The 18,965-nt window shown below is 53.6% G+C and overlaps 1 protein-coding gene across 12 annotated transcripts in view; it reads right to left on the bottom strand.

The window, feature by feature from the left end:
- Positions 1-1,920: 1,920 nt before the first annotated feature.
- The window catches only part of Dab2ip (DAB2 interacting protein), a 184,974-nt gene continuing 167,929 nt past the window's right edge, over positions 1,921-18,965 (bottom strand). For 10 of the 12 annotated variants that reach the window (XM_046451331.2, XM_046451329.2, XM_046451337.2 and 7 more), the window contains 7 exons: positions 18,547-18,748; positions 16,550-16,728; positions 13,756-14,644; positions 12,901-13,053; positions 11,070-11,263; positions 5,854-5,941; positions 1,921-5,062 (listed from right to left, as the gene is read on the bottom strand). In XM_046451331.2, coding sequence (XP_046307287.1) covers positions 4,895-5,062; positions 5,854-5,941; positions 11,070-11,263; positions 12,901-13,053; positions 13,756-14,644; positions 16,550-16,728; positions 18,547-18,748 — 1,873 coding nt within the window. In that variant the 3' untranslated portion in view covers positions 1,921-4,894. The remainder of the gene's footprint in view (positions 5,063-5,853; positions 5,942-11,069; positions 11,264-12,900; positions 13,054-13,755; positions 14,645-16,549; positions 16,729-18,546; positions 18,749-18,965) is intronic. The other 2 variants (XM_046451332.2, XM_046451330.2) reach the window with 2 other exon arrangements.

Here is an 18,965-nt window from a genome sequence, read left to right as displayed (position 1 = left end):
TTGGGTGATGGTCCATGTTGTCATCAGAAGGAAAGTGTGTTAGGGCAAGGGCTTGCTGTACTCCTGCTTAGTGAACCTTATTATCAAAAGCCTCTAGGTTCTTATTTTTTGCTTCCTTGATGTGTAATAACCTCACACTGGTGGTGATATTCTCAAGCGATTGTTTCTTGTCTTTTTCTTTGGGTTTCCAGAAGTCTTTTTTGTTTTGATTTATTTCTTTTCTTCTTCTTCTTCTCCCAGCCCTTGTATCTTTGTTGTAAATGCCTTCTATCAACAGCAAGTGATTTCTCTTTGTCCGAGTCATTGCTATTTGGATGGCATCACCCCAGCAAAGGGATGCCAGTCCCTGGTCACCTGGACTGGGGACAGCAGTACAGGTACACTGAGGGGTCCATGGGCTTGGCAGTGGGGGGTGGATGTGGGAGGCGAGTTAGGCTTTCAAGGGCTGGGGACGAGTGGGAGATGGAGATAAGACATCAGGTCCCTGTGGGCAGGACACTCTGACAGGCTCAGATGAGGTAAGAGAGACAAAAAGAGCTGAGAGCTGACCGGGCACTCTGGAAAGCTGTGGGCCAGGCGCAGAGACTGAAGGTCCACCAGCCAAAGAGCCAGCAGGAGGCAGGGCTGTGGGGATGGCCAGGGCTGCCTTGGGAGGGCACAGAGGGCCTTCGGGCCTGTGGCTGCAGAGGGAGGGCTGGCTTAGCTGGGTGGTGATGGGCCTGGGAAGGTGAGGGCGTCGAGGGACAGGAGGCCTGGCTCTCAGAATTAGATGGCTGGCCGGGGCCAACCAGGCGTCCCCGGGAGCACAGCGTGAACTGGAACGTGGTTCTTACTTTCTCCTGCAGCACTCAGCCACCTAGAGTGTGGCCACTGGGTCAACCCAGGACTGATGTGCTTGAACCCTGTTGCTGAGGGGCTGAGGAGGGACACAGGGCCTGATCTTGGTGGGGAAGGCCAGGGGACATGACAGAATCATCTGTGGACAGGGACTGCTGTAAGGGGAGGCGGACTTGACAGAGGACAAGGCATGGTGGCTGGCCCTTGGGGGAAGATCTACTTAGACAATGCTGTCCTAGGCTGGAGCTGCTGGCTGGAGTAAAGGGGCAGGGGCAGTCCCCAGGTGGAGTCAGAGGACCTACGCAGGCAACGGACTAGACATATCCCTGCCCTGGCAGAGCCTCAGTCGCGTCTGTCCAGGTTTTGATGGTTTGGATTGGGCTTGGCCTTGCCCTCCTACAGCGGGATTCTCCATGCATTCACCCTAGGGGGTTACAACACACTGAAAGATGGGACCTTGAGCTTCTGCGGGTGGGCAGGGCCCAGGGCTGCAAGGGTCTCCTGTGCCACAGGTGCAGCTGAAGGGGCTCAGGGGCTGGTTTATTCCAAATGAGGGAAGCTGGTTCCACCCTGCAGGTGGGTCTGGCTTGGGAGAGACTGCGTTGGCTTTTGTGGGTGTTGAAACCTTGGGAATATTTAGTCCAGCTCAGCCATGCCTTGCTGGTGACCCTGGGTCAACCTCTTGTGTTCCCTGATCCCCTCTTTCCTAGAGCTAGATTTGATGGATGGGAAGTCATTTCATGCAGAGCCTGGCAGAAGCTGGGGTCTGCTGCAGGGAATGTGTAGTGGCCATTCTATCTCCTTGGAGGTAGGGGAACCCACAGACCCCCCACTACCAAGCACAAGGGGTCTGGGGAGGGTCTTCCTGAGTCTTCAGAGACTCCACCCTGGAGGAGGAGGGCAAGTCCAGGTCACCCAGTGAGCACTGCCAGGCTGGAGACTGCAGGATTCAGGGGTTGTGCGGCCCCGGCCCCACCAGAGTGGACCAAGCATGAGCCCCATTCAAGTGCAGCAGCAGCCCAAGACTTGGCTCATTCCTATAAAATCACCCAAGACACAGATAAATGGAGAGGCGAGTCAGGATTAAAATAGCTAAATAAATCTTTAATATTTCTAATTGCAAATGTACAGAAATTGCACAGCCACACAGAGTCTTAGAACACCAACAACTTTCTCTGTACATTATTACATGGTTAAAAGTCATGGCTGGAAGGAGGAGCTCCAGCCAAACTCCAACATTTGCATTTTTTCCTTTTCACATACTTACAAAAGGGGGGAACTAGGACACGGTGGGGGGTGGGGGGCGGCTTTATGGCCGCGTGTGTAGAAAAGAGGGGCTGTTTCCCTGGACGGTCTGGCTCCTGCAGACGGACAGGTGTGAGGGAACAGTGTCCCTCAGGACAGGTGCTCTGGGGGAGGGGGTGTGTGTGGAGCTCTGGCCCTGGACCCCCTTCCAGGCGGTCAGAAAAAATCTTCATTTATAGGAAGTTTGGCAGTTTCCTTCACCCTGAACATATGAGTTGAGCAAAAAAAATGTCAGGTTTCTCTGTTGGCAGGGGAGGGGCAGCCTTTTCTAGCAATCTGGGGACTTTGTCTCCCCTGAGCAGGGACCATCCTTTCCTCAGGGACCTCTGGCAACCCTAGCCCGGGCTGCGGGCAGGGCCCAGCCCTGGGAACACAAGTTTCCTGTGGCCTCAGGTAGGAGTCCTCTTTACTGGACCCATCAGGGCCCGTGTCCCCATCAACCGCCACCCAGACAGCACGCCGCAAAGCCACAAGTAAATGCCAGAAGGAGGGAAAAGACAGAAACCCCTGGATCCCAAAGCGCTCTGTCCTGCCCAGCACTTCTCTCTAGATCACAAAATACAATACAAACCATCAGGAGAGCAGCAGTCCCGGCAGCCCTCGCAGCACCAGGACTAAAGGACTATGTACAACCTTGGGTGAAATAGTTACATTACAGTCAAACACCAAGAACATTTACAAAAATCGTCAGACTTGCAATTAAGATAAAAATCTGTGAAGAGTCTGTACACTTTTACAGTTTTTGCACTAGGTAAGTAAGGCTCTCGGCCTGAGAGCTCACAACCCCCTCCAAGGGTAGCCAGCACTGGCCACAGCAGCTGGCCCCCGCACCCTCCTCTCCAGGCCCTGGGGACCTCCCTGTATTGCTAAGAGGTGCTCAGTTCGAGGTCACGCTACGAGGCATCTGCGGGAGGGGTGGGGTGGGTAGGGGAGGAGAGCAGGGCTCCCTGGCAGTGAAGATGACACTGGCCAGAGGAGGACACACCTGGAGCCAGGCCCTGCCTGTGTGGCCACCCTGGTCTGAAATGCACAGGTGAAGAGTTGTGGACAGGAATGGGGGCAGGAAGGGGTGGCAGCAGGACCTCAGCCCCACCTCCTTCCTTCCTGAGGTCTCTGGCCCTTGGCAGTGCAGCCCTCTCCACCAGCATGTCTCTAGCCTAACTCTCCCTCCCGAGTGCAGCCGCTGTCACCTGCCCATGGGCCCAGGAAGGGGTGCAGCGTGGCTCTGGCCACCCCTCCAGCACTTCTGCCCTTCCTGGGAGACTCTGTGGCACTTTCCAGCCCCAGAGACAGAGGTGGCGGCTCCTGCAGCTCGCCCAGCCCTGGCTCTGCTGCCATGGGCCAAGGCCCCAGCTCCTGGCCTAGGTGACCCAGGGCCAGGGCTTGGAATCTGTAGGGCCTGGGAACAGATGGGGCCAAGAGACCCCAGCTCCTGCCCATCTATGTTCCGCAAAGGGGGGAGGGGCAGATATGCTACAGAACAGCCTGGAGTTGAGGGAAGCCAGCCCCAGCTGTGAGAGTGCCCCTCCCCTGTCTGCAGCGCCCGGGTCCTTGGCTGGGGCCGGGAGGGGTGAGGAGGGCGGCTGCGCCGGGCCCGGTGCAGGCTGCTGCTGTCTTGAGAGGGAGCAAGGCTAACATCCTCCAGGGCCGCTATTTCCCATGCAGTGCGCACGCTCAATTTAAAAGGCCCCTGTGTTCCAGCAAGCGAGCAAGCGGGCTTTTGTTTCTAATGCATACTGTGAAAGGAAAAAAAATCACAGTTATCCACCTTCTCAGGGCCTGCAGGGTTAGAATTTCTTCTTTTAAACCATCAGAGGAAAGATCACCTTTTCAGGGGCAGTACCAGCTGGCCACTCCCCTCAGGGCCACTGTGCCAGGAAGCACTGGGCCCTGGAGAAGGCAGCTGCAATGCACAGTGCCACTGGGCAGCTCTGCCCAGCTCTTTGGCTTCTGGGTGTCCCAGAGCAATAGCCCAGGCCCATGTGGCAAGTGTAGAAGGCTCTGGATCCTCCCCACGGGCATAAAGGCCCCAAAGAAAAAGCCATGATCCTCACAGGTCTACTTGGCAACGTGACTAAAGAAAAGGTGATGGTGAGAGTCTGGGACAGGGGCAGGTGGGAGTGAATCCTCAGTTCCTCACAGCCAGGCAGGGTCCCCGATGGGCCGCATGCAGTGGCAAGTGGGGCAGAGACAGGCAGGGGACACGGAACCCCTGCCTTGGTGACCTCCCCCACATCTCTCTGCCTGCCAACCAGCCCATCAATTTCCGGGCCCCACAAGGCAGAGGCCTGGCCACCAGAGTTCTGGGCCCCCAGCAGGCTAGAGGAAGCCACAGGAGTGGCCCCTGGCCCTTAACTGCCCCCTCTCCAGCAGCTCCCTCCCTGGTGAGGTGGGGTACATGCACTTGGCCGGGTCAAGGAGGAGAAGGTGACACACATCAAATTCAGTAACCAACAGACATGTGTTTGGCAGCCCTGTCCCCACTCCCCCACGTGCAGTCTCTTCTGCCTGCACCCAGACACACTCCTTGGCGGAAGAGGAGGGGCACGGCTGGTGGCCCACCTCGCGCTGCAGCAGTCTCTCGCGCTCCCTCTGCGGCCGCCTCCTGCACAGCGGGCAAGGGAGGGGGCGCCTCGGCCTCCTGCCACCCGCACTGGGGCTGCAACTGTGGGGGCGCCTCCCCGGCCGAGACCCTGCCCTGGGCCACCATAGTCCCCCTCTCCTTAGGTAGGTTCCTCCCTCCTCGGGCAGGTTAACAATTGCTGCTGTTTCTGAACTCGCCGTTCTCAGTAATCTGCAATTTGGTGGGGTTGGTGGGGGAGATGCCGTTACGGGCTTGCATGCTGTACCTCTCTTTCAGCTGGGTCAGCGCGCTCATGAGGCGGGCGTTGGCAGCGTCCAGTGAGGCGATGCGCTTCTCCTGCGGGCAGGGAGGGCATTAGGGGACCCAAGATGAGCTCAGGCCACAGGGAGAAGCATGCCCCTGTGAAGTGCCCTGGGGCCAGGGGTACCTAGAAGAGCTGGCTGGGCAGGCAGGGAGGGCCGGGGTGCCACAGGCAGAGCACAGGTCATGCACCAGGCTTCAGAGCAGCTGGCACAATGGGGCGATGGCTCTGTCCACCATGGACTGAGCTCTCAGTGCCTATTTCTTAAACCTGAGCGGCTCTCACAGTGGTGTGTATGGCCACCTGAGGCTTCATGGGCAGGCATCTCACTCATGTGCACATGGACACCCACAGAGGTTACAGCTCCTCATCTTTGCAGTTTATAATCTGAACAAGACCTGGCCTACTGCTGGGCAACCGAGGGAGGTGTGCAGTCATGAGTTAGGGACTGAAGCCGGTGTCCCCTTCAAGTCTCCTCTCTAAAGCTGTGGCTTCCAAACTGCATTGAAACACGAGACCCAGTGCTTCCTCTGCCCAGCCAGCCGTCAACTCCCTGCCTCTAGCCCTTCCAGTAGCGTCCACTCTTTAGTCAGCACCTTCCCTGGTGAAGGGTATACCCACAAAGTGCTCCAGCAAGCAGGGAGCACCCCCCTCCACCCCAGCTTGTGCTACTGAGTTTGTGGCCCAAAGAGACCACAGGCTTCTCAGAGCAGAGATCCTCAGCTTCTGCCAAAGTAGACTGAGGATTTTGGAGAAACCAAGTAACCCGCTCCTCACGCCAAGTCCTCTATCACCTGTGGCTAACCAAAGGGCCAAAGCTCCCCACCTGTGCATCAATGATCTTCTGTTTGGAGTCTACAGCTGCTTGCATCTCTGCATGGTCCTTCTTCAACTCCTCCTCCACTGACATCAACCTGGGAGACACAGGGACAGTCAGATTGGCACTGGAGGGAGCAGGAAAGGGTAAGGCTTTGTGGGAAAGCCCACCACACCTGCATGGGGTGGAGACCATACATTAGGAGTCCCTCCTTGGGCCACAGACTTGCCACCCACACTTGCTGGAGCAGAGGCCCCCCCAGTGGCTGCCATGTCCGGCTGTTCCTTCCTCTCAAATCCCCAGAAGGCCCTGGGGGCGTCCCTTTCTTGATGTTCTTCTAGGAACCAAGGTAGGTAGGTGGTGGGACAGGGTTGGATCTTCATAACTCTCAGAGCAAGGCATTTGGTGCTACACCACAGGACTCATGGTGCAGGGGGAAGATGAAGGGTCTGAAAGGCTCTGGAACATTCTCCACCCCCCATTCACCGAGGTCGTGTGCTGCTGTGCTAGGCACTTGTGGTATGAAAATGAATGGGAAGCCGTGTGCAGTAGAGCAACTACACCCCACACTGGCACTGTGGGAAACTGGGGTCCATGGGATGCAGTGCAGGGAGCAGCTACCTGACCAGGACAGCAACTGTACCTCAGGCCCCTGAAGGACGGGCTTGGAGGGAGCACATGGAGAAGATGAGGAGAAGAACCCTCTGAAATGCTCTGGCCCGTCTCTTTCCCAGAGCCCCTGGCCTCAACTCACTCCAGTCTAGGTGCCATTGACACCAGTCACTGCTGCCTTCCAAGCCCCTGTGGCCTCTGCCTATCTCTGGCCACTGCTCTGCAGACCCCTGTCCTGCGTGCCCCAGGAAACGGAGTTCCATGAGCTCTGGCTTGCTCCACATGCTTCTCAGAGCAGCCACCTACTCCCAAGGCCACACTTCCATCTCCACCCACCCTCACAATTCCTCCAGCCCAGCTAGTCCACTCTTGGTGGAGCCCAAGGGATCAGCGGTGCTGAGGCAGGTGCCCCACATGGCTGCTGAGGACCGAAGGACCATTGTTAGGAGTGTTGACCAGGCTGTGCCAAGGCAGATGCCTCTCCAGGAGGCAGGACACTGAGAAGAGCTTGTGTGTACGGGGTGGGGGTGTTAGGTGGTATCGATTAAGGGAAATTATATTAGAAGAGCATTGGATTTATAACCCTGCCTTAAAAAGAAGCAAACAAGGGCTGGGGATGTGGCTCAAGCGGTGGCGCACTCGCCTGGCATGCGTGCGGCCCGGGTTCGATCCTCAGCACCACATACAAACAAAGATGCTGTGTCCGCCGATAACTAAAAAATAAATGTTAAAAATTCTCTCTCTCTCTCCCCCTCTCTTAAAAAAAAAAAAAAAAAAAAAAAGAAGCAAACAAACAAGAAAACTGAGCACAATATCTGAAACCAAGGTTTTCAGACACCAAACAGGCACCAGCATATGATTCCCAAGAGAAGGTGAGCCAAGGAGGCGACCCCTGCTCAGACTGCGACAGAGAAGGGGAAGCTGCAGCCTCGCTAGGCTGAGGACACGTAGGAAGTTCAGAAAAGGTGAAGACAGGTTTTCCAGTGTACAGAGTACTGTGCAGAGACAACTGCACAGGTTTCCCGAGGGGTCCCTTGGGTCTTTAGATGAATCATGAATACTGGGGGCAGCATGCATGTGAGAAAAGTTCTAGGCAAGAGCTACTGGAAAGAACTATACAAATCAATCTCAGGGACAGCCGGTACTGCTACCTGCTAGAGGAGGAAGAGACCCTGACAGGGATCCCCAAAAGGAAACTGCCTCAATGGCAGGGCCAAAGCAGGCCTAGTAGCAATACCCACTCTTGCAAAGCTTGAAAGTGAACCCTGGAAGGGTAAAGCTGCTTCCCAGTCACCCAGAAGAAACAAAAAACATGTAGCACCGAACTATCAAATCCACAATGTCTGGCATTCAAACAAAAATTTTTTACTAATTTTTCTCCTGGTTATGGGTTTTATTTTCCAATAAATAAAATAAAACCCATAACCAGGAAAAAAATTAGTAAAAAGACTCACATGTCACAGATGACAGAATTAGTAGGCAAGGACATCAAAACAACTATTTTACATATATCCTACATAGTCAAAAAAATAGAAGTATAAGGATGTCAAGATAAAAATCAAATTCTAGAGGTGAAAAATACAGTATCAGAAGTAAAGATTATTTCCAGGTGTGGTGGTACACACCTGTCATCCAGAGGCTTAGGAGGCTAAGACAAGAGGACCAGGAATTCAGGTCAGCCTCATGAACTTTAGTAAGGTCCTAAGCAACTTAGTGAGACTGTCTCAAAATAAATAATAAAAAGGACTTGGGATGTGGCTCAGGTTTAAGCGCCCTTGGGTTCAATCCCCAGGACCCACATCCAAAATAAGTAAAATAAAAATTATTAGATAAAGTTAACAGCAAATTTGACACTAAAAAGAAATAAGTAGCAAACTGGACAATGTAGAAATTATTTAAGAAAAAATACACACAGACAATAGAGCATCAGTGCAATGAAGGATGATACAAAGCGGCTCAACCTCTGAGTCGGGAGCCCCAGATAAGGTGGGGGAAGTAGGACCCTACATCTGCAAATCCATAGCATAATAAGCCCAAGAAACGAAGGAAGCCAGACCAAGTCTTCTTATAACAAACTGCTGTCCAAAAGCGATAAAGAAAAAACATTTTTTTTCCTGAGGTGCTAAGGGTGGAACCCAGGGCCTTGTGTATATCAGGCAAGTGCTCTACTGTGGAGTTACCCCAGCCCAAGAATACTATCCTAGAACCAGCCAGAGAAAAGGCACATAAATATAGAGAAACAAAGATGATGATAAAGTCCCTGTCATTAGAGCCTAAGGGAGGGGGCGCAACTGGGCCCAAAGTCTGTTGCTGTTAACAGCCCATACCACTGAAACAGGCGGCCACAACAGCAGAGTGGAAAAGTTGCAGTGAGACCACACAAAACAATGAACTGTCCTTTAGAGAAGGCTTGCCACCCCGGGCCCAGAGCAGTAGGGAGGTAGAGCCAATAAGCCAACAGTGGAGACAAAACAGAATTATTAAAAAATCCACCATTCAAAAGAAGGCCGAAAAAAGGTAAGAAAGGCTACAAATAGGAAACAAATAGCAAGACAAACAAAATCATGCTAATGATTACATTAAATGTAAACGTCTCAACACTCTAATTAAACAGCAAAAAAAAGAAGACCCAACAATAAAGTAATTTATACACATAGATGGTGTGATGGTCTAAACATCTGTTTTCTCCCAAATTCACAGGATGAAAGCTAACCTCCAGGGTGATGGCATTAATAGGTGGAGCGTCTGGGAGTGATTAAGTCAAGAGGTCTCTGTCCTCATGAACGGGATCAGTGCCCTAAAGAAGCCAGAGGGAGCTTGTTTACCTTTCTTCCATGTAAGGATATACCCACAAGGCACTATCTGCAAAGGAGGGCCCTCGCCAGACACTAAATCTGCTGTACCTTGATTTTGAACATGCCAGCCTTCAGAACCATGAGCAAAAAACTTCTGTTGTTTATGAATTACCCAGTCTAAGGTATTCTGTTGTAGTGGCTTAAATGATCTAAGACAATTGGCTGAAGGTACAAAGATAATGAAAGGGCACAAATCAAAAGAAAGTTGGTGTGGCTATATTTGACAACCCAAGTTTCAGAGCGAGACATATCATGAAAGATAAAGACGTGATTTTATAATGAAAATGAGGTCAGTTTATCAATAGTTCATAATGCTCAAAGTACAGGCACCTAAGAATAGAATTTCAGTGTAAATAAAGCAAAAGCAATAGAAACGAAAGAAGAACTATATGAATTATGATTGACCACCTCAAAATCTTTTTCTCATGGACTGGCAGAACAGCAGTAAACAAGTGGATAGAAAAAGCAAGAAGAATACAGAAGACCCAAACAACACTATCAACCAAACTGACCTCGCTGACATTTACAATAGGGAGGAGATTAACCAGCATAATTTAGGAGAGATACACGTGTTAAGTAAGCCATTGCATTTAGAGCAGAAACCTCAGAGAACAGGTATAAAGAGGCGGAGGTGGGCAGGGTGAAAATGTTTCCATTCTTGGAACCACACCAGGGGAGCCAAGAGCAGAGCTGGAGGTCAAATGAACACAGGTCTCTAGTCACCGGTTTCAGCTCACGTTAACCACTGCACAATGAACATAACCACAAGTTAGTGAAGCCACAGTAGTCAGGAAGAGAGAAGCAGGTGGTCTAAACAGGAGGAATTTGGGAAGGGCCAACTGTGGACAAAGCATGGGGCCAGATAAGGGAACTTCCTGGTTACTAAACATCTGTTTAATCTGTCCAGGTAACAGGGTCTTAGACTGTGCAAGTAAATAGATATGAATCCAAATGTCTTTCCTCTTGTGCCATGAGAAAGTGTACTCCAAGATGGGACCTTGAGGGTTGGCCTGGATGCCACACCTACACTGTACCTCATCTGCCTACCTACCACAGGTGGAAAGAGAGGCACGGGGGGGCAACACAGGACCTGACAAGCCATCAACAAAGATGAGAGCCATCATTAAAACCAACTGTACCCCAGGCAACTCGGGCATGCTGAAACTCAACATACCCCAAATCAGTCACTATCCCTTTCCCTCTCCCCCTGAACAGCAACTCTTCCCACCTGGCACCCTGACACACATACCCCCAGACCTCTCAATAGAAATCTGGGGGTGGAGCTGAAAAAAATGATACAATTAAAAATAGATGTGTTTCTGAACTCTGTTATCAAGTAATTTTGCATAAGGTAAAAATACAGTTCATGGTGATTACCTAAATGAAAAAAAGAAACCTGGGGGTTATTGTGTCTGGCCCCTGCCTCCCACCCTCACTTTCAGAACGTAACTGACATTCCTTTATACTGCTCTGAATGGGTCCTGCCTTTCCTAACACCCCAAGCCCAGCTTCTACACTCCTGCAGGACCCTCCAGGAGCTGGCCCAGCCTCCCTCCTGCTTTCCCCAACTCTGCACTTGGCCATCAACAAGCCAGCACCATGGGGGCTGTCTACATGCCAGGACTGGCGCACGGCCCCATGGCCTGGGATGCTGCCTTCCCCTTTCCCCCTTCAGCAAATCAGCAACTACCCAGGCCAGGGGCACTGAGGCTCGCCCACAGACCGCGGCCTCGAGGGCAGTGGACAGGCTGCCCTCACCTGCTGATTATGCCTTTCATCTGGATGTCCTTATCTTCTTGCTGCCGCCGCAGCCGCTCTTCCCCCTCCTCCAGCCGCGCCTGGTACTCCAGCACCAGCTTCTGCGTCGTCTCCTCCTGGCACTTGAACAGGGTCTCATATTCCTCCAGCTTCTTGGTGGAGATCCGCAGCTTGTCCTGCAGCACTGCCAGGTCCTGCCAGGAGGGCAGAGTGCCACGGCACAGCACCCGGGACAGAGAGCACAGCCTCGTCAGCCTGAGTGGGGCACAGGTGGGAGGGAGCCCGGGAGGGGAATGGCCCAGTAGCTGTGATGAGACTCAAGCCTGTCCCCACCCAGGAGTCTCTCCTCTCTAACCTCCCAGTCTGACTAGTACAGCTACAAGGGAGATGAAGGCTCAAAAACTCAAATCTCAGGACTGACAGTGTAACTAGGACCTTGAGCTTTCTTTTAATGATAAACAAAGGTTTTAAAACCCTAAGATATACGACGATATCCTAAGCACCTGGAAGTGGGGGCTCTGCAGGAGGGGAAGCTGAAGCCTAGATGACGCGACTGAATCATATGGTGACTGATCAGCAGGCTGAGATCCTAAGGACAGGATCCTACAGACAGGATCTCAGGTGGTGGCACAGAGAGAAGTGAAAGGTAAAGGCAAGGTGGTTTGGGCTTTCTGTATCGGACTCAAAGGGAGGCACAAGGGGGCAAGAGACGCCTTCTGGAGGCTGTGTGGGCTACAGGAGGATCAGCTGCCTCTGAACAAGAGGGAGGCAGGGGCAACCCCAGAAGCCAGAGGGGTTAGACATGTGAGGAAGCAGGTCTGAGGGGAGCAGGGAGCCTGGGGTGACGTCAGGTCGCCTCACTCCCTGCCAAACTCCGACTCTTGGAGCACTGTGTGCTGTGTTCCTGGGTCCCCTTTGCACAATTACGGTGAAAGCAGGTGCATGCAGCAGATCAAGGGGGTGGTGGAGAGTGGAAATGCAGCATGGAAATGGGCCTCACCCACAGCCAGGGAGAGGAAGCGCTGCCACCCTGACCCCTGGGACCTTGCTTGATAGGCTGCCACAGGCTGTCCCAGGCCCTGAGGGGTAAGAGCACCCAAGCCTGATCTCCAGCAAGTGGGGAGGTAGCTGCACTGCCTCCTGTCTACCTGGGCTTTGGCTTCCAGGGACGTTCAAGGACTACCCCCAGATCCAGGGCAGCTGCCACAACTGGAAGACCTGGCAGGATGGTCAAAGCACCCCATGGCCCATCAAATGTTAGAGGTGTGTGGTGGGCGAGGGTTAGATTCGTTAGAATCTTTTTTTTTTTGCTCTTGGGAGAAAGAAATCAGTGGTAAGCTGACCCCACCTTTCTTCCTGGTAGCTGTTTTCCCCAGGCCCGGGTGGAGACTGGAACTAAGAGCCAGGTCCTGGGAAGGCATGATCCTTGGAAGAAGGGGGCCTGGGTGGGGCAGCTCTTCTAGCTATCTTGGGGACAAGAGCCTGTTTCTGCCTCCTCAAGACTAAAGCTCCCCCCAATGGTCTCCAGGTGCCTCTTGGGCACCTGGTTCTCCAGCTCCACATGCTCGGAAGCTCAGCTGCTTCAGGGTAAGCGGTCTCTCGGAGCTCCAGCCTCCAGGTGCCAGAGTCTGACCCAGTGCATTCCTAGGTGATGCTGAAATGCAGCCTGTATTGGAAGCCTCAGGTCTAAGCTAAACCCCTCCTGCTGCTCTTCTCCCACTGACCCCTAGCCCCACGGGGATAAGGGGACATAGAGATTTAGTCATTCTCAGATGAGCAATACCCGCTCAATGAGGGCCCACCCAGCCCGCCTGCCCGGGTCCAGCTTTACCTTTTCTGCTTGGCTGAGCTCCTCCTTACTCCTGAGCCTATCCCTGTGGGGGGGGTCTGGGCCCAGGCCCTCGTCTTCTAACAACTGCGCATTCATGGTCAAGAGCCAAGCGGCTGTGCGGTCCAGGGCATTGGGGCTCACGGGTGAAGGGCCCTACAATGAAACACAGCTGTGATGGGCTGCAGGAGGCAGAGGGAAGAGGAGAGGGCAGACACTAACCGTGGGCAAGCCACAAGGACAGTGGCTCAGAAGCATGACAGGAGGGGACTTCTAGCTGTCTATCTCCTGGATGGCAGCCAGAGATAGTCAATAGCCTGGGGGCTCCTGAGCACTGCACCCTGCTGCCACTGGGAGCACCACAGTAGGCTGAGCTGAGGGGCAGCTGGTGCTGGGCTGGGCAGTCACCCAAGCACACCGACCCACGGCTTGCAACCCTTAGGTGACAGGGATCGTCCACACTTCCGGCAGTTGCACCTGGTGGCCAACTCAGCCCATATGAGCAGTTTGGGAAGAAAGTAGAGGCTAGAGAGGGGCCAGACTGATTCCAGCATGAGGCATGGGCTTTAACAGGCCTGGAACTGGAAATAAATGGACCCCTCCCCCCTTGCTCCCCGATCCAAGTCTTTATTTGGGGGAAATGGCAGAGGGCCCTGGTGTCCCTTGAGGCCACGGTGCCCCTGGTTCCAAGTGGAGGGAGCAGTGTGCATAGCAGGCCAGCGACGGGGCTGGATGAGGCATCACAGCATGAGATGGCAGCTGGGCGCTGGTGAGGTGAAATGACCGAGAAGGAGCATGACACGGTGTGTGACACCCCCTGGACTGAGAGTCCGGCCTGCCCCGACCCACAGCACTGACCTGCTTGTGCACCGCCCGTGGCTTCAGCTCTGGGCTGTCCCCCTTGGAGGATGAGGACTGCTGCCGCAGCCGGGCCCCAGGGCCAGCCCAATCTGGTGAGGCTGACGCCAGGGTTCCACTCGAGGGCCGCGGGTACTGCAGGGTGCTCAGCAGGGTGGGGGGCGTCCTGCCCCGGGGAGCAGGAGGTGGCGGTGGGGGTGGGGGCGGAGGCTGGTCAATCCTCCGCTGGGGACCAGCGCTGTTCTGCCGTGGCACCGTGGGCTGCCCACCCTTCTCAGTCAGTGACATCTGTCGCCGTGCCAGCTCACCAGGCCGCCGAGCCAGCTCCTCCGCGGTGGTACCGAAACTTCCCAGCTTGGCGGCAGCCGCCAGCTCTTCACTGTTACTGTGGGAGCTCAGGGAACTATGGCCTTCAGAGCCTGAGTCACCAAGGCCACGGGGCGACAGCGGCAGGCCAGCCGCCATCTGGTACACAGGGTTCTGGAAGGAGAGTGGTGCCAACAGCTGGGGCCGGCCAGGTGCTCCCTCAGAGGTGCCCGGTGTGGTTGGTGTCTGGCCTGCCCGCCGCACGGTGGCCAGCCCTGCCAGGCTCACTGGTGCTGCCCGGGCTGGCCACCCAGCCACCAGCTGAGTTGTGGGTGCCTGCCCATCGGTGGGAAGGACGTCAGGGCCCGCTGGAGAGCCTGCTTCCCCGTCCAGTGTGCGGGAGTCTTGGAGGTCCACCATGGACAGGCTCTTGCCACCGTTGGCCATCTGGAGATCAGGCTCGTTGGCTTCCGAGTAGCTCGAGCTGCGGGCAGGTGAGGGCTGGACCCCGGAGGACCTTGTGACAAAAAACAAGTCCTTGTTTTCGGGGGTTGGAGACGGTAACCGGGTGAAATCTATCAGACTGCAGGGAGACAAGCACACACAGGGAAAGAAGGGGAAAAGAAGAACTGTGAGTGCAGCCACGCGGGTCCAAACCATAGCACCCGCCAACCTGCTAGGACCTGGCAGTCAACGCCAGGGCCGGGGAGGGGAGAGCTGGGCCAGCAGCTTGGGTAGTCCCAGGGAACAGGGGCTGAGATGACTGCTTCCACACAGAACCTCTGCTCTAGGGACCAGCTCTGCTAGTTCCAAGCCAGGCTGCCTGGCAAGCCCTTTACCCAATGGGTGCTGGGACCTGGCATGCTCTGGACAACCCCCTTAGCTAAGCCCCAGCCCACAGCTCAGTGGCACTCAGTTAATCTGCGAGTCCTGTGTTAAGAATTCCAACTTCAAAATCATGGGGCACCCTCTGCCTTTTCCCTCTTGTTTCTAATCAGACTGATAACCCAAATGTGGGCCTGGTGAAACCCTCTCCTGCCCAGCCTCCTGCTGCCACTCCCTATTTGAGTGGCAGGTGGGGGCTGTAAATCCTGGCAAAAACAGAATCAAAGGAAGATGCATCAAAGGCATAGCTCAGGTGATGAATCTGAACCTGGCAGCAGGCTCTACCTTCCCTCAGTCTACCACAGCCCTTGGTCCTCCTCATGCCACACCTGTTTGCAGCCTCTCCTGGACCTTCCCTAAAGGCCAAGCACAACTGAAGTGGGCCCAGGTGGGTTTTGGAAGAAAGAATGTAGGCACGAACAGGGCTCTATGAGTGGGTGAGAAGCAACAAGGATATGGGGAGCTTGACACGGGCTTAGAATAGGAAGACACTGTCAGCTTGGCCTCAGATGGAGCAGAAACCATGGCCCCAAGACAGGGCAGTGCCAGCACTTAGAGCCCCAGCACTCATGGGCAGGGAAGAGCTGGACAAAGGTAGCAGAAAGAACGGGGACAAGCCAAGATCAGCTGTAGGTCTGGGCTAACCATGCCACACCCCAGGTCATGTGTCCTTAATGCTTTCCTCAACTCTTACATTGTCACTCTGCTCTGCTTCATTTAGCAGGTGAAGTGAACAGACCTCCAAACAAACATACAAACCAAAAAACAAATAAAACCCACTCAAGAGTGACCAGGACTGGTACCATGGCCTCTTCTGGGCACCACACCCTCCAGATCTAGCTCAACACCCTCCCCTGCTGCAAAACTATGCTGCCAGCACCTGGGAAGTAAATCACACTCCCCAATCTGCTGTTCCAGCCTTGACCTCACCAGCAGGTCTAAAAGGGGCCCCTGCCAGGAGATAGAGGAACATATACGGTTCCATATGAATACTGAGTTTCTTAATGAAATGTCACACTGACATATTCAAAAGCACCTGCCTCCCACTGCACTGTGTGTTATTTATGTTGAGCAGCCTGCACCCAGAGCTGAGGGCTCAGGGAGGCTGGATCTCAGCACCTCTGTTTTCTGGGGTCCTAGTCTCAAAGCCCAGTAGAGCCACCTGGGCTCCTACTGAACATACTCTTAAGCACCACTTAAGGAGCTCCTTATACAGGTCCAAGAAATACCAGAATGAGTGCTTCAAACAAGCACAGGGGATCGGAAGGTGTTTGGGACCCAGAATTGTACCTGAACACAGATTGTTCTTCTCCAGGCCCTTGCTTGTGCTTGCCCCTTTACCTAGAAGGACTTTTCCACCAATGGAAATGCTACTTTTCCTGAAAAGGTAAAAAAATGACACCATCTCCTTCTCCAGGAAGACTTCCCTGGTTTTTCAAATGGAGGTTTACCACTTAGGGCCTGCATCAAACATTTAGAGTCTGACCAGGCTTGTTTCCTAAACAACCACATGGGCATCCTCTCCCCCATCGGAGACCACAGATGGGCTTTGCCTAGTCTGCATGCATGCCCCACTACACTCAGCACACCTAGGAGCTCTTACCCAGAGAGATCGTTCTCGATCACCATCTTCTGCAGTCCAGCTGAGATGCTGCTGCTGCCAGAGCCCGGTGTGGAAGCCAGATCGTTGGTCCCAGGGAGTTGCCCGCTGCCTGGGGTGCTCAGTGCAGTGTGGACATCCCTCAGGATCCGAGGCAGAGGTCCCAATTTGGACACAATGCTCTGCAAAGACACAAAAAAAGCCAGGTGTGACCTACTAAGGCCACTTGTTGAGGTTAGGTATGCCGCAGTCACTGTGGTTCAAAACCACCAAGGAGCCTATAAGCAATGCAGATTCTGGACCCCACAGTCAGACCCAGAGGGTCTTGGAAAGGACAAGCCCAGCAATCTGTAAATCTTCATTTATTACCAGCTCCCTAGATTATTTCTGGGGTAGGAATGCAAAGCCCACAGGAAGAGATGCTGACCTAGTCCAAGCCTCATGTTAGTTTGTCCTGCTCTGGTACCCTCAAAGAAGAAATCCCAGAATTGGATTCCCATGCTTAGAATCTCAGAATTACCCAGCCTATACCTCTCCACCCAAGAGGCTTCTAAGGAGTCCCTCTACTATCTGCTCCACAAAGTGGGCTGACCCAAACCCAGTGGAGATGGTCTAGGCACAGAGCAGGCATAAACTGGTGCTGGACCTCGGCCCTTCTAAACCTTGTCATGCTTCGGACATGATGCAGAGGATTCTGGGCTATGGAGTTGAGCTAGGAGGAGGCCACTGCTTTTGCACAAAGTCCCTTGTGAAAATGCATGCATAAACAAGAGAAGAAAAGTGAATCTCATAGTCAACAGATTTGGGGAGGCCAACAGCTTGATTTCAAATCCTTGTTGCACCATATCACCTGGGTAACAATGCTGATTACCTTCCATACTTCCTACTTAGCTGTGAGATCCATGGGACAGTGACCAGCACAGGAGCTTGGCAAGTGGTGACAATGACAGTGACTGGTGTAGGCTGTAGCAGAGGGCTCAGAATTAGAGGAAGAGAGGGGCTTGGCCTTCATTTCCATATCTCCCTCATATTTCTCTCACAGACAAAGACAAAGGGATATAAATGAGAGAAACTGCGATTGCAACAGCAGCCGTTTCAGTGGAGAGCTGGGACTAACCCACAGATACGTCAGTAGGAGACTGATGGAACAAACTGTTCATGGGACAGGGAAGTCTACACCTGTTTTTTGGCACAGTGGTGGTATAGGATGCACATGAGGACAGATGCCTATGATAGTGAGAAACATATCAGTGTACACTGGAAGTTTTCACTTGAAAACAAAAGGGAGGAGAACTGTAAATGTCTGCACCTGCATGTGTACAGCTACACATGCAAAGATCATGTTTAGAAGGTGGCATACCAGAGTGCTCTGAGTGTCACCTCAAATGGACCAGAAGGCAGGAAGGCCTTTCTACCTGGTTTCAGTATTAACTACTTTGTAAAATGGACCCTGGAGACCTGAAAAGCAACAGATATTTGAAAAGTGGTTTCTAGCAGGCCAATGCCAAGAAACTGCTCACTGTGAGGCCACTGGGGGTTTAGTGGAACTCCAGGCTGAGAAGAACTCAGTCCAAGTGACCAAAGCAATGTCAGAGGTGCTGAGGGAATTATCTTGCCAATTGACAGTCAAGGGTAATTCTAAAAAGGTTTTATTTTATTTTATTTTTTCCTATTCTGTTTTTGCAGTGCTGGGGATTGAGCCCAGGGCCTTGTGCATGCTTGGCAAGAGCTCCACCACTGAGCCATAGTCCCAGCCCTAGAAAGGTTTGCCCCAATACTGAGTGCTCTGGCAGGTGCCAGAGAGCAAACGTGACACTGGTCCATAAAGGAAAACAGAGCCCAGAGACACCCAGTGTATTCTACAGGGCCTGGGCTGGAACCCAGGGCTACTGGCACCTGGGTGGGCTGTTTCATGCCACAGAGACAAACCCTCTGACCTCATGGCTGCCCTGGGGCTTACTGTGGCCTTAGGACCCACCCTCACCCACAGCTACAGGCACCTGCTCCAGCTGGCTGACGGCCTCCCAGAGCAGTGAGTGCAGGCTGGAGAGCTCACGGCCCAGGTCAATATAGCCCTCGAAGCCAGCTGTATTGGAGATGGTCTCGGGGTTGGAGATCTCCAGCAGGAAGCGCTGCATGTTGGTCCACTCGTGCTCCAGGAACTGGTTCATGAATGACATATACTCCTCCTTGCTGCCAAATCTGGGAAGAGAGGGCAGCCAGGGTGAGGGCCCCTTCTCTGAGCCACTCCACTCCCTCAGTTCCCATTCCCACTACCCACTGCAGCCAGCTCCCACCCACTGATGCTCCAAGACAACTGAACCTGCCATGACCCAGGATATCAAGACCAGAAGTGGTGACCCTTTTTAAGACCTGTAACCACAAGACCTAGAATATTCTTTGACTCCCCATTTATCAC

Source organism: Marmota monax, unplaced genomic scaffold (assembly GCF_021218885.2).
Source record: "Marmota monax isolate L192 unplaced genomic scaffold, Marmota_monax_Labrador192_F-V1.1 WCK01_AAM20220418_F8-fsc00020, whole genome shotgun sequence".
Lineage (NCBI taxonomy): Eukaryota > Metazoa > Chordata > Mammalia > Rodentia > Sciuridae > Marmota > Marmota monax.
Note: the sequence above shows the minus strand (reverse complement) of the source record. Positions and strands in the feature narration are given on the sequence as shown.